The following is a 15444-nucleotide window of genomic DNA, read 5'->3' as shown; positions in this document are numbered from 1 at the left end:
AATTGTAAAAAAAATTTAATATTATACACAACTTAACAGTTAGCCAATGCAATAGAATTGGGCTGATATGATCATATTTCATATATATGGTTTTAGTTATCACCCTTGCTACTGCATTTTGATTCAACGTTTAATTACCTTTAGACAATCACTGCTTCATTCATCAGGTATGCATTTACAATTTTTCGTTTTCTCTAATTATGTGGGTTGAGGTGTAATTGCTTACAGGGTCAGTGAAGACATATGTAATGTAATGTGGTTAGCCACTTCCTGAAAATGACCCTACCAATGATCAAACAAACACTATATTGTTTTTAAACCACACAGAATGATCACAATTTGAATGTAAAATAAAATTGTCCTCTCAAACTTATGTTATTATTTCCAATTGCAGAGCCAGCATCTGGAGGTAATTATGAGATCATTTTTCAGTTTGACATGTTAGACATAACAGGCTGTCTTACCTAGCCCATAACTGCACAGGGCACACCAACGAGTGATGTTTTGAATTTTACAGATCAAAGAAAATAGGGCTATGGCCTACTAGGACCAATTACTTGTTGGCCAAGCTACCCAGAAATGTAGTTGAGGTGCCAACTACTCTACAAAAATAAATAGCTAAATCAAAACTGATCAGCTGAAAGCTACTAGAGAAAACCAATTAAAATGCAAGCAACATGACCAAAGTAGCTTGCTTCATTTAAGATACTTCATATTATTTATAAATATTAAATACTATAATCAGCTTAATTTTGGTCTAATGCTTATTTATTAGAAGAAAAAAACTCAAAAAGAGGTACAATGAGGTGGCATGGGATGATAATATCATGGTACTTTAATAGAGAAATACCCTGGTAGTGATTATTATTATCACATTCATATACCATATTTCCATGGTACTCCACGGTACAAAGAATACCATAGTACAACCATGGTTCATGTAATGTCAAGACAGTGTGATATCATGCTACTTTCCTTTGTACTGTTTTGGTTGAAATGTATTTTCAAAAAAAAACTCCTGCAGTACAGAGTTTTTCAAAAAGCTGCACATGCAGTGGTAGAGTTTGATTAAGACTTTCTTCTTTTCTGGCAAACGAAAAGATGCATTCAGTGCATCTTTTCGTTTGAATGCATCTTTTCGTTTGCCAGAAAAGATGCATTCAAATGATTCTGTGTTGGATTCAGTTATTTGAAGGTAAATATTCCACATCATCCAGCTCTATTTTTGTTCTCTAAAGTAGCCTTTCATCCTGTCACTGTTTTACTTGGAGACAAACTGCTCCAAAATGTTCAGCTTGTGAGTCAGCTGTCCGAATTTCAAAGCCAATTTGTATATAGAGCAAATAGATCTGTGGGGGATGCAGTCAGCATGGGATTGCTTTATGTCCTGCAACATCTGGACAGACCACGGACATATGCAAGGATCCTTTTTGTAGTCTTCATTTCAGCTTTCAATTCCATCAATCCAGCTCTCCTATGGAATTAATTAACCCAGCTCTCTGTTCCCATGTCTATCTGTCAGTGAATCAACAGCTTTCTGATGGACAGGGAGACTGGGGAAATTCACTTCCAGCACATGTACTATCAGCACTGGTGCCCCCCAGGTATGTGTGCACCACCAAGGACCCTTCTTTCAAGCTACTGAAGTTTGCAGATAACACTACTGTCATTGGCCTCATCCAAGATGCTGATCAGTCAGCATACAGAAGGGAGGTTGAACGGCTGGCTCACTGGTGCAGTCATACCAACCTGGAGTTCAACATGCTAAAAACAGTGGAGATGTTGTAGACTTTAGGAGGAACACACCAACATTGACCCGCTCACCATTCTAAACAATCATTCAGGTTCCTGGGCACTACATCTCACAGGACCTGAAGTGTGAGACACACATTGACTCCATTGTTAGGTCCAGCAGAGGTTGTACTTCCTTTGCCAGTTGAGGAAGTTCAACCTGCCACAGGCACTGCTAATCCAGTTCTACTCAACAGTCAATGAGTCTGTCCTCTGGCCGGCACTACAGAGCTCTGAGCACCAGAACCGTCAGGCACAAGAACAGTTTTTTCCATCAGGCTATCCCTCTCATGAGCAGTTAAAACTGCCCCATTGTGCAATAATTACATTCAATACACAGCTTAGTCTGCATTCCATTCCATTGCACTGTGTATTCTGTAACAGATTTGTATTTGTACATATGTATATAAAAAAAATTGACTTCTTGTGTATTTCTATATACGGTTCATCTGCAAAATATTCACAGCGCTTCACTTTTTCCACATTTTGTAATGATACAGCTTTTTTCCAAAATGGATTAAATGAATAATTTTCCTCAAAATTCTACAATCAATACCCCATAATGACAACGTGAAAGAAGTTTGTTTGAAATCTTTGCAAATGTATTAAAAATAAAAAAAATAAAAGAATCACATGTACATATGTATTCACAGCCTTTGCCATGACACTCAAAATTGAGCTGAGGTGCATCCTGTTTCCACTGATCATCCTTGAGATGTTTATACAACTTGATTGGAGTCCACCTGTGGTAAATTCAGTTGATTGGACATGATTTGGAAAGGCACACACCTGTCTATATAAGGTCCCACAGTTAACAGTGCATGTCAGAGCACAAACCAAGCCATGAGGTCCAAGGAATTAACTGTAGACCGCAGAGACAGGATTGTATCGAGGCACAGATCTGGACAAGGGTACAGAAAATGTTCTGCAGCATTGAAGGTCCCAATGAGCACAGTGGCCTCCATCATCCGTAAATGGAAGAAGTTTGGAACCCCCAGGACTCTTCCTAGAGCTGGCCACCCGGCCAAACTGAGCGATTGGTGGAGAAGGACCTTAGTCAGGGAGATGACCAAGAACCCGATGGTCACTCTGACAGAGCTCCAGCATTTCACTGTGGAGAGAGAACTCTTGAACTCTATGGCCTGAATGTTAAGTGTCATGTCTGGAGGAAACCAAGCACCTTCCAGAAGAACAACCAGCTCTGCAGCACTCCACCAATCAGGCCTGTATGGTAGAGTGGCCAGACGGAATCCACTCCTCAGTAAAAGGCACATGGCAGCCTGTCTGGAGTATGCCAAAAGGCACCTGAAGGACTCTCAGACCATGAGAAACAAAATTATCTGGTCTGATGAAACACAGATTGAACTCTATGGCCTGAATGGCAAGCGTCATGTCTGGAGGAAACCAAGCACCACTCATCACCTGGCCAATACCATCCCTACAGTGAAGCATGGTGGTGGCAGCATCATGCTGTGGGGATGTTTTTCAGTGGCAGGAACTGGGAGACTAGTCAGGATCGAGGGAAAGATGAATGCAGCAATGAACGGATAACCTTGATGAAAACCTGCCCCAGAGCGCTCTGGACCTCAGACTGGGGCGAAGGTTCATTTTCCAACAGGACAACGACCCTATGCACACAGCCAAGAAAACAAAGGAGTGGCTACAGGACAACTCTGTGAATGTTCTTGAGTGGCCCAGCCAGTGCCCAGACTTGAATCCGATTGAACATCTCTGGAGAGCTCTGAAAATGCCTGTGCACCGATGCTTTCCACCCAAACTGATGGAGCTTGAGAGGTCCTGCAAAGGAGAATGGGAGAAACTGCCCAAAAATAGGTGCTTGTAGCATCATACACAAAAGACTTGAGGCTGTAATTGGTGCCAAAGGTGCTTAGACAAAGTATTGAGCAAAGGCTGTGAATAATTATGTACATGTGATTTTATTTATTTTTTCCCTGTTTTTTATTTGTAATAAACTTGCAAAGATTTCAAACAAACTTCTTTCACGTTGTCATTATGGGGTATTGTTTGTAGAATTTTGAGGAAAATAATTAATTTAATCAATTTTGGAATAAGGCTGTAACATAACAAATTGTGGAAAAAGTGAAGCACTGTGAATACTTTCCGGATGCACTGTATACTTATATTGTTACTGATATTATACTTTTTGCTGTATTGTTTGTGCATTTGAAGCTTCTGTCACCCAAGAAAAATTCCTTGAATGTGTAAAAATACTTGGCAATAAAGTTCATTGTTATTCTGATTCTGAATGATTCAAACTGAAACTTGAACAAACCAATTTAGGCCATTTTGCTAACCAGTTTGAACAATTCATTGAAAAGAACCAAATCAAATGAGTGATTCAAATAAATCTGACATTTCTGAACAGATGACATAGTATACTGTATAAACTACATGCTGAAAGTTTACTGACTTACGAAGGATATTTACAAATCTATTTTTATTGCTGTTTCAGCTATTGGCGACCTCTTTCACTTCTCATCTTGTTGTTGCCATATCTGTGAGTTATGGTTTTGTTAGCTGAAAAAAAAAAGATAAAAATGTCAGGTCAAGTGGATACGTGGATCGAAAATTCTGACACTGGAATATGTAATTATTTTAAACTAGATTACAATATCATTATACATTAGATAGCCTACTTTATATATATATATATATATATATAACACACATACTAATTTATATAATAAGTAGACCAATATGATTATATTCTATATAGATTAATATATATATATATATTAGTCTTATATATTATTAATATATATTAATACTAATATATATTAAGACTAATATATATTAGTCTTAACTTGCATCTGTTGATGCAGCAGGGGTTGGTGTTAACTAACAGAGGTTTACTAAAGTTAGATTAATTAAAACAGATTAATTACTTTTTTTTAAGACAGTTACATCTGAGGGATCAGAGATCATGTGCATTCAGAATTGGTTTTCGTCTTGCCCTTTACGTACCAAGATTTGACCAGATTGCTTGAATCTTTTAACAGCATTGTGCACTGTAGAGGGTGAAATGCCCAAAATCCTTCCAATTTGTCTATGGGGAACACTGTTCTCAAAGTGTTGGATTATTTGCTGAAGCAATTTTTATTAGCATTATTCATACTGTCCCAACTTTTTCGGAACTGGGGTTGTACTTGTAAATGAGGTATTATAATTTAATATTTGTGGATGTTATTACTCCACCCCCTAAGTAACCTCATTTAAGACAGCTCAACCAACATGGTTTGAATGATGGATGTGCAACATACTGTAGTTACTACGGTTTCGGGAAACAGACGTGAATTATAGTTAATTTCTACAACGAACGTTCCACCCCAATTTAACCCCTGGTTAAAGGACACACCAGTTTGCATTTATAGAGTGCACCTATAAGTAAAAATCACATTAATTTTCTTCATGGAGATATTGACTTCACACATATTTTTTACAGTTAATAACTGCCCCAGGAGAGGAGCAACATATTTCTGTGCTTTTGGAATTGTCCATGAAGTCACAAACTACTAGATTTGAATCTTCTTTCACATGCAGAGAGAGACTTGCGAGAGAGAGAGAGAGAGAGAGAGAGAGAGAGAGAGAGAGAGAGAGAGAGAGAGAGAGAGAGACTTGCTATGTGGTCCAAAGAGATGCTTAAGCAACCTTAGCAACCACATGATGTGTTTATTTTATGTAAAATACCAACATTAAAATTATTGCAGAAATATTACGGTAATAGTGTACACACAGGGATGTTTATATTTACCATTTCAGTGGTAAATAAAAGTTATTGATGCTCTCACTTTCTCACCAAACAATGATTATATGCATGTCACTTGATAGTCCTCTCAGTTGTCATGGACCAATGACTACTTCCTGATTGCTATGATCTATGCGTTTTTCATGCTGACAGTGTTCAAGAGTGGATGGTCTGTTTCTGGCATTATCTTTTTTGCTTTGAGGACTGGCAGCACACATTGTCTGTACTTGGGATGTACAGACAAGTTGATTAGAACTAATGTAGGCGATACTGTAAGCCTGAAGTCGACTAGTCATTTTCCACGTGAATACAAAACGTGTCTTGGAAATATACCGGGTGCCAGATTTCTGAAATGTAGAATGGCAAGGGAGGACTCATTTATATAAATGTCTAAAGCTCTACCTGACATGTTAGGGTTAGGGTTAGGTTTAGGGGTTGGGTTAGGCTTGGGTTATAGTTTCTCTGACTAGTGATGCTTCATGAACAATTTCATCTTTTAGAAAGAATCATTTAGGTGAAGGAATCATTCTCATTCACCACCATACACTGACTCATATTTCTCGTTCACTCCCTTTTGAAGCCAATGAGCTCTAGTGTAAAGCATGAGACTGCTTTGGTGGCTTTTTATGCCTGTAAATGTCTATAGTGTGAGTCAATAGCATTCAAGTGTGGGCTGTGAAGGAGCATATCATTAGTTTCACCCACTGAACGAATACATGCTTCACTTAAACAGTCTTTTGTTTGAGTCTGAACGAGAAGAAACGTCTCGATCATGAATGAGAATTTATTGAATTTACTGGTATATTAGTTTGCTAATTAATTTGTATAGCGCTTTTCACAACACATACATCGTTTCAAAGCAGCTTTACAGAAGATCAGCATTAACAGACGATAAAACTGTAATGTCTACAAAGTCGATTAATCATCATTGTGTAATTTGATACAATCGATGTTTGATTAATGTCGATGTTTGATTAATCGTGTTTAAAAATAAGTAATTAAAGTAAGCAAGCTGAAGGCGACTGTGGCAAGGAACACAAAACTCCATAAGATGTTGATTAATGGAGAAAAATAACCTTGGGTGAAACCAGACTCACTGTGAGGCCAGTTTTCCTCTGGCTAACATCATGAATATAATGTAAATATTACTTATGTATAGATAAAGTCATGGTTTAAAATGATTAAACTAAGTAAGTGTTAAGGGTCAGTGTTTAAACATCGATTTTGTTTGAACTGTAAGATTAATGACCAATGTCTTTGAAGTCCATCCTGGATTAACTGCAGAAGTTCACATAGATGAAATTGTCCTTGTTAATTGGTTATTTGGAGTAAATCGATTTACTCATGAATATAAATTAATATTCCCCTGCAATGCTAAGTTTCGGAAACTTGCCATGCATGAAATGCATCTGAATCCCGGACGAACCCCAAAATGACCGTAAGGGGTTTATTTTGCCTTAACAACCAGCTGACTTTACATCATCCTGCTTATTACACGGCTAATAACCAAATACATGTATACATGGACATAAAATATTGATTTGCATTGAAATTATGCAATTATGTGAGAAGTAAATTGCTAAGCAGCTAAAATCTAAGAAGCGTTCTGTTGGTGTTTCTTATTGCAATTAATGAACACCTGACTGCTCATTATGCATCTTATTACAAGACTGCTTGGCAAATAAATAAATAAATAAATGCACATGAAACATTAATTTGTGTTGAAATAATTTTATACTTATAGAGATTGCAAAGTGATCCGAAAAGCAGGAAAGATGGTTTGCAATACCCGGATCATCGACCTGATATGTGGAGGTGCAGTTGTTACTGACAAATATCAGACCGCTAGATGATGCCATTGAACAATTAAAATTGAGTATTCCAGAGAGTCGTGTAATAAATTAAAATATTTCACCAAAGAATGGCCATACATATCCACAGAGTTTTGGGCTAAATCCTGAATATCCACTGGCCCTAGAACTTCCCCGGTCACTTTGCTAGTGACTATCCTGAGCAGTGCCATCAAAGGAAGCAGAAAAGGTAAAATATCAGTCAGTTTCACACCTTTAATCTATCAGATTACAAAGATACTTTTGAAAGGCCATCAAGAAAGAGAAATGTTTTCAGGCCACATAGTAGTGCAGTTATGGCATCTACCAGCGGGGGCTAACTGGCCATGCTAATCAGACAAACACCTGCTAGCGCTCTATTGTGAAATGTCATTGTGCCTATTTACACTTTTCCCCTTCATGCATTTTTACTGATCGGATTGCTATCCGATTGAAAAAGCTCATTCCATTTACACTTGGCCACATCAATGATTCTCTGCCAAACAGATGTAAATCCGATCTTCAATTCCCATGCTATATGCAAATAAAACCGTGTTCAGTTTCATGATTATGCTAATTCCGGGCATTGAATTACTCTTAAGTGAGACGCATCATGCACGTCAACTGCGCCCGTGTCAGTGTTTCGTTTCAGTTTCATCAGTGATCTCCATCAAATAAATGAGGAAAAAGTTATGTCTCTCCTAAAGCATGTATTCGTCTCTTTCTTTGCTATTATTTACTGCGCAATTCAAGCCCTATGCAAAAATTCTCTAACAGCTGTTGTTTAGCTTTTTCCTATGATGACGTAGCACTGTTTGGGAGCAGGTAAAGTTTACAAATGTGTCTTGAACAGCCAAATGCATCTAGACTTGACCAGTTTTGAATGGAATGTGTCTCAAACCACCTCCGGAAGTGGTCTGAGCGATCGGATTGCATCTTGAATGCATTTCGGAGGGCATATACACCTGACCTAATCTTTTCATGATCGTATAGCTATCCAAACAGTGAAAATACATGAAGTGGCCAGGTGTAAACAGGTCCATTATTATATGTGTGATCTAATATTTCATTCTTAAATCCAGCATCTGGGCTACCACGCCTTAAACGCTATTTACAATGATACAGATGGCATAGTGTGATGAGGAGGAGGGTGGGGTGGGAACGGCCCATAAAGACACACTGCTGGCCCTGAATTGGGCTAATCAGCCGGTAGGGGAATAAAGACTAGCTGGAGGTATCAGTTCGAAAGGGAGAGACGCACGCGGACGCGTCGCATGCGTGTCTGTGACCTCATGTATTATTTTGTATAACGTTCATTTATATCATAAAAGTTTATGTTTACTGTTCAGCTGGTTCTGGACTCCTCCTTGCCCATCCTTATACTGTTACAGTGGTAACAAACCCAGGAGGGAGGAGGGATGCGCTGTCATGGAGCCTTCGCCACTGCCTTCTGCCAGGGGAGCAGCCGTGGCCATCTGCTTGGGGACGGAGGGATCGCTGCTGGCCACCGAGAGCCGGAGGACCAGAGGACCTCCTGCCATCCGCCGGGGGAGTAGTGAGCTGGGATCCACCTGAGGGCTGAGGAGCAATTGAAGAGGGGTGACAGCATGTCAGGGAGCCGGCGAGCTAGTTTTTCTCTCTATCCTCTCTCTCTCGCTCTCTGTCACTCCGCCTCGCTCTTTCCCTCCCCTCATCCAAAATGCGGGGAAGACCTGATGGCAGGAGGCAACGCCCCCCTCCAAGGACGGGAGGGGGGTACGTCATGCCAGGGGTTTCCCCGGCCTGAGTCTGGCGATAGTGGAGTGTGACAAGGAGGAGGGTGGGGACAGCCCGTGAGGACACATGACCGGCACTGAATCGGACTAATCAGCCGAGAGGGGGATAAATACTGCAAATACATATGCGGCCGCGTTGCATGTTTGTCTGTGTCCTTTTGTTTTATGTTGTTTTAAGTTAATTTATATAATTAAAGTTTATGTTTACTGTTCAGCTGGTTCCTGCCTCCTACTTGCCCATCCTTATTCTGTTACACTTAGGTTTAAAAAAAAAAAACAGCAATAAGTTTGAACACCAGCAAGATTCAGAACACACATGACAAAACTCATATAGCCAAATGTTATCCTTTCACTCGGTGTATTCAAGCCCCAAGAATGGCTTGAATACACCTCAATTGTAGTTTTCAATTTTAGAAATAAAAATAATTTTTAGATTTTTGTATGGCATAAATTGAGGGTGTAGAAATGGAAATTAAAATGTTGCCATTTTTTTTATTAAGACTCAGTGTACCAGTGATGTCATACTCTGTCTCACCTCCACAGAGGTCACAGAGCAGGGTGGGCGACGGGACCTGAAAGCCGTGCCTTTCATCAGCTACCTCTCCAGCCTACTGAAGACGCAGCTGCTGTCTGATGACCTGGTGGCCGATGTGGAAATACGTTGCCAGGAGAAGGGCAGCTGTCCAGCCGCCTGTCACCTGTGCAGACAAGCCGGCCGTGAGGCGCCTAGCCCGATGCCCATCTTGCTGGAGGTCAGCCGTGTCGTGCCCCTCTACAGCCTGGTGCAGGATAATATCACCAAAGAGGTAAACTATGGTCTTGTACATTAAGGATAAAGTGTCTATTTTTACAAATTTTTTCTCATTGTTCTGGTTTAAAACCTAAACTTGAAGCAACGTCATAAAATGTGATGTATATGTTGTGGTTAGTTGTAGAGTACGCTGATATTTCATTTGATTCTGAGACTTGCTTAACATTATTTATGAGAAAGCACACATTCCATCATGGCTTCTCCTTACCACTGGTCATGGACAAGGTTAGTAAGCGATTTTATCACACTAGAGTCATGTTAACATGTATTATGTTTAAGTATAACGGCTGTACTTTTGAAACAGTATGTAGTTAATGTTTTGTGTATTGGAACCGTTTACTTTAATTATGTGCCTATTTTCTGTGGTAATCAACATTATGCCACAAACACTTTTAATAGAGTTTAACATTCTTTGTAAGAATAAACATCTATTAATTTATTTTAGGTGTACTATCACAAAGGACATTTAATTTTTACCTGGTGGACAATAAAATAGACAAAAATACTGTAGACTTACACTGAAGGATGGTCTTGTAGAGACTCAGTGATGGGCTCTTTTGACTTGGACCAGTAAGAAATCATGAAGTAAAGCATTAGAAAAAACCCAGAATCATATGCTAAAAAACACTCAGTATACCCAACCAAATCACACAGGAAGTTGACATGTTGCTTCTAAATGTTCCAGTCCTTTGACATTGACCCTATTCTGCTGAGTTACAGACATCTGGCATCTCCCATCAGAAATTTTTGCTACAGTTCAAGTGTGTTTACTTTTTCTTGTGGTGTTTCATGTTCTTGTCCTGCATTTAAACCAAGTAATGTAATTCCCAATGCTATTTTGATTACATTTTTACTCCATGGATGATTAGGTTTAGGGTTGGGGTTTATGTTAGTGTGTACAGCAGAGTTACTAAAATCCAACATACACTGATGAGCCAAAACATATTGGCCACTCACAGCTGAAGCAAATCACATTGATCATCTCCTAAGGCCACATGTCAAGGTCTAGGTAGATAAGATGGTAAACGGACAATTAGTTCACTTAGTCAACGTGTTGAATGCCGGAGAAATGGGCTGGAGGAAAGACCTGAGGGACTTTTAAAAGGGCCAAATTGTTATGGCTTGACGATTGGGTCAGAGCATTTCTGAAATGACAAGGCTTGTGGGGTGCTTCCGTTCAGCAGTGTTGAGTACCTACCGACATCGATGCGTGAGGGCAGTGAAGGGTATCCTGTCTAGTCAGAAGGTCTACTGTGGCAAATTTAAATGATGTTACAGAAGGAATGTGTCATAACAAATAGTGCATTGCACCTGTTGCGTATGGGGCTGCGCAGCCACAGACTGGTGAAAGAGTGCCCATGAAAACAAGGGTCCGGCCATTCATGTGGACTTCAATTTGACACGTGCCACCTACCGAAACATTGTTGCAGACCAGGAACACCCCTTCATGGCAATGGAATTCCCTGATAGCAGTGGCCTCTAAAAGCAGGATAATATGCCCTGCCACACTGCACAGATTGTTCGGGAATGGTTTCAGGAACATGATGAAGTGTTCAAGGTGTTGCCCTGGCCTCCAAATTCCCCAGATCTCAATCCGATTGAGCATCTGTGGGATGTGCTGGACCAACAAGTCTTATCCATGGCAGCTCCAGCTCGCAACTTAGGACTTGAAGGATCAGCTGCTAATGTCTTGGTGCGAGATGCCAAAGGACACCTTCAGGGGTCTTGTAGAGTCCATGCCTCAGTGGGTCGGCGCTGTTTTGATGGCATGCGGAGGACACACATCATATTAGGTAGGTGGGATAATGTTTTGGCTCATCTGTGTATTTTAGAAATAAAATTCTAAAATGCTCTCCTATTCCTAGATAGCACACACACACACACATCTCTGAGAAGTCTGTTTTAGATCTTTTCATTTGGAAAGCATCATAATCTCATTAACATCTGCTAAAAATCATTACATTTACTAACATTTTAAAGACATCCATCAAGACATTTTTTTTTGTATAGTGCTTTTCACTAATGTCTTTGAAGTTCATCCGTGATTAACTGCAAAAATTCACATAGATGCATTGTCCTTTTTTAGTTGGCTGATGAAGAATTTTGTTGGCAATACATGATAATCTATGTATTCCATTTTAAGAGTGTAGTCCATCATTAGACCAAGGTGATGCAGGCAAAGATCAGTGAGGTTGTTACGGTAAGTCTATCCTAAGTTCAAGGTTCAGGCAGTGGCATATGAAGTATCCCATGTATTATGGTTGGAATTGCCATCAGTTTATCCTCTGAAGTCCTTCGTAATCAACTGAAGTGATATCTGGCTGGCACCGGCTGCATATAGTCATCATCACTCAGAGACACGTAGCAGTGGAGTCTGACACCAAGCAGGAACGGAGCTGGATCTGGCCGGCTCTGGTAACCTTGGGATATGAATCAGGGACAGGGAAACAAATAGAATAATTTTAGCATAGATGCAATGACATGTTTTACAGCGTTATAGATCATGATAAAGGTTTCTGGTTCTGGCAGACCTAACTAAGTGTTATGTTTACCTTGTCTTGTTTCACTGTTACCCTTTTGTTTGCCATTTTTGTCACTTTTGCATTCCTTAGTTTTCACTTCTGTCCCTTGTGTAACTCCATAGTCTCTCTGTTAGCTTTCGTGTTCACGTTCATTGTTTGCACCTGCCCTCGTTAATTTGCCATTTTGCTTCTGTTTATCACCTTGTTATCTTGTTTGAGTTCTGTTTGTTCATTGGCCCCTTTTTCCTATGTTCATGTATTTATACCCTGGTTTTTGGTTCAGTCCTTGTCTATCGTTGTTTGTTGTTAGCCTGGTATGTGTTCCCTGCCTGAGTTCTCTGTTTTGGTTGCCTGAGTTCTCTGTTTTGTTTCATCGTGTTTAGTTTTCAGTTTTATGTTTTGTTTCCCCATTGAGGGTTGTTCCTTTGTGTTTACTTGCTCGTTTATTTAATAAAGTCAAACTGCATTTGGATCCGCATCTCCTCATCTGCCTCGCTGCTCAATCGTTACAGAACGATAGACCAAATCATGGATCCAGCGGTTTTACGTGCCAGATACCACCTGCTCTGCCTGAGGCAAGAGGACCGTCCGATTGAGGCCCACGTCCGCGACTTCCTAGAACTTGCGGCAGTTGCGGACTTCCTGGACACCTCCCTTGCGGTCTTCTTCAGGGATAACCTGAGTGGCTGGCTGAAGGAGCGGCTGCCGCCGGCATCATGCGGCTGGACTCTCCGCAACTTCCTGGAGGTGACCTTACTGTTGTGCGGCTCCCCGTTCACTGTGGGCCATGCTGGGAAGGACCCTACCTCCCCACCTACTGTGGAGACTCTTCAGCCGCCCCAGGCTCTCCCTGTCAAGCCTGCCCCAGAGCCCCGGTCTGCGAGCCAGAGCCCACGCATGTCACGGTGAGCGAACCTGCGCCCACGCCTGTCACGGTGAGCGAGCCAGCGCCCACGCATGTCACTGTGAGCGAGCCAGCGCCCACGCATGTCACTGTGAGCGAGCCTACGCCTGTGGCCTCTACCGTCAGCGAGCTGGAGCCCTTGCCAGCCACGGCCAGCGAGCCTGAAGCCACGCTGACCAGGAACAGCATCCCAGCTTCGCCAGTCGCATCAGCCCGGAGGAAGAGGAGAGGGGGAAAGGTCTCTGCTCTCCAGCCTCCACCTGCCGCAGCCCCGTGCCCTAAACCCCTCTTGGCTCTGCCCTCAGGTGCATACCACAGTAACCCAGCCAGAGCCTGTCGCCTCAGAAGTCAGTGAGCCAGTGCCTGTCGCCTCAGAGGTCAGTGAGCCAGTGCCTGTCGTCTCAGAAGTCAGTGAGCCAGCGCATGTAGCCTCGACCGTCCCTGAGCCAGCGCCTGTAGCCTCGACCGTCCCTGAGCCAGCGCCTGTAGCCTCGACCGTCCCTGAGCCAGCGCCTGTAGCCATGACCGTCCAAGAGCCAGCGCCAGTAGCCATGACCGTCCAAGAGCCAGTGCCAGTAGCCACGACCGTCCAAGAGCCTGTGCCAGTAGCCACGACCGTCCAAGAGCCAGTGCCAGTAGCCACGACCGTCCAAAGGCCAGCACCAGTGGTCGCGCCCGTCCAAGAGTCAGCGCCTCTCGAGCCTCCCAGAGCTCCTCCTCTCGAGCTTCGTAGTACTCTGCCTTCCGAGCGTTCCGAGCTTTCCAGAGCTCTGCCTACCGAGCTTCCTAGTACTCTGCCTTCCGAGCTTTCGAGAGCTCCGACTTCCGAACTTCCTAGTACTCTGCCTTCCGAGCCTTCTGAGCTTTCCAGAGCTCCGCCTTCCGAGCTTCCTAGTACTCTGCCTTCCGAGCCTTCCGAGCCTTCCAGGGCTCCTCCTCCCGAGCCTCCTAGGGCTCCGCCTCCCAAGTCTCTCGAGTCTTCCAGGGCTCCGCCTCCCAAGTCTCTCGAGCCTTCCAGGGCTCCTCCTCCTGAGCCTCCTAGGGCTCCGCCTCTCAAGCCTCTCGAGCCTTCCAGGGCTCCGCCTCCCAAGTCTCTCGAGTCTTCCAGGGCTCCGTCTCTCAAGTCACTCGAGTTTTCCAGAGCTCCTCCTCCCGAGCCTCCTAGGGCTCTGCCTCTCAAGCCTCTCGAGCCTTCCAGGGCTCCGCCTCTCAAGTCTCTCGAGTCTTCCAGGGCTCCTCCTCCCGAGCCTTCCAGGGCTCCGCCTCTCAAGTCTCTCGAGCCTCTCGAGCCTTCCAGGGCTCTGCCTCTCAAGCCTCTCGAGCTTCCCAGAGCTCCACCTCCCACCTATCCTTGCCCTGTGGCCAGCTCCCAGGCCACCTGAGCCCGTCCTTGCCCTGAGGTCAGCTCCCAGACCTCCTGCACCAGTCCTTGCCCTGCGGCCAGGTCCCAAGCCTCCTGAACCGGTCCTTGCCCTGAGGCCAGCTCTCAGACCTCCTGAACCGGTCCTTGCCCCATGGCCATCTCCTAGGCCACCGAAACCGGCCTCTGTCCTGTGGCCTCCTCCTAGGCCCCCTGAGCCGGCCCTTGCCTTATGGCCAGCCCCCGGGCCATCTAAACCTGTCCCTGCCCGGTCGATACCTCCCTGGCCCCCTAAACCTGTCACTTTGTGCCCCCATAGACTGCTTGCCTGTCCTCTCGACCTCCTTGGACTGCCTGTCTGCTCCTCTTTGCCCCCCTGGACTGCCTGTCTGCCACTCGTTGCCCCTTTGGACTTCCTGCCTGCCCTCTGTGCCCCTTGGACTGCCTTCTTGTTCTTGTACACCCCCGGTCTGCCTGTCTGCCCCTTGTGCCCTCATTTTGTTTTTTGTGGGTTTTCTGTCCTTCGTTTTTTGTTCCTTAGGATCGTCTGGAATCCGATCCTTTGAGGGGGGCTCTGTTATGTTTACCTTGTCTTGTTTCACTGTTACCCTTTTGTTTGTCATTTTTGTCACTTTTGCATTCCTTAGATTTCACTTTTGTCCCTTGTGTAACTCCATAGTCTCTCT

At 43.2% G+C, this 15444-nt stretch overlaps 1 protein-coding gene across 1 annotated transcript in view; it reads left to right on the top strand.

Moving 5' to 3' along the window:
* LOC127633152 (astrotactin-2-like) overlaps positions 1-15444 on the top strand; it is an 875437-nt gene that overhangs the window by 678398 nt on the left and 181595 nt on the right. Inside the window, exon 17 of the mRNA XM_052112037.1 lies at positions 9705-9967. Coding sequence (XP_051967997.1) covers positions 9705-9967 — 263 coding nt within the window. The remainder of the gene's footprint in view (positions 1-9704; positions 9968-15444) is intronic.

This window comes from Xyrauchen texanus, chromosome 3 (assembly GCF_025860055.1).
Source record: "Xyrauchen texanus isolate HMW12.3.18 chromosome 3, RBS_HiC_50CHRs, whole genome shotgun sequence".
NCBI classification, from domain to species: Eukaryota; Metazoa; Chordata; class Actinopteri; order Cypriniformes; family Catostomidae; genus Xyrauchen; species Xyrauchen texanus.
The sequence above is the reverse complement of the archived record's forward strand: the minus strand, read 5'-3'. Positions and strand labels throughout refer to the sequence as shown.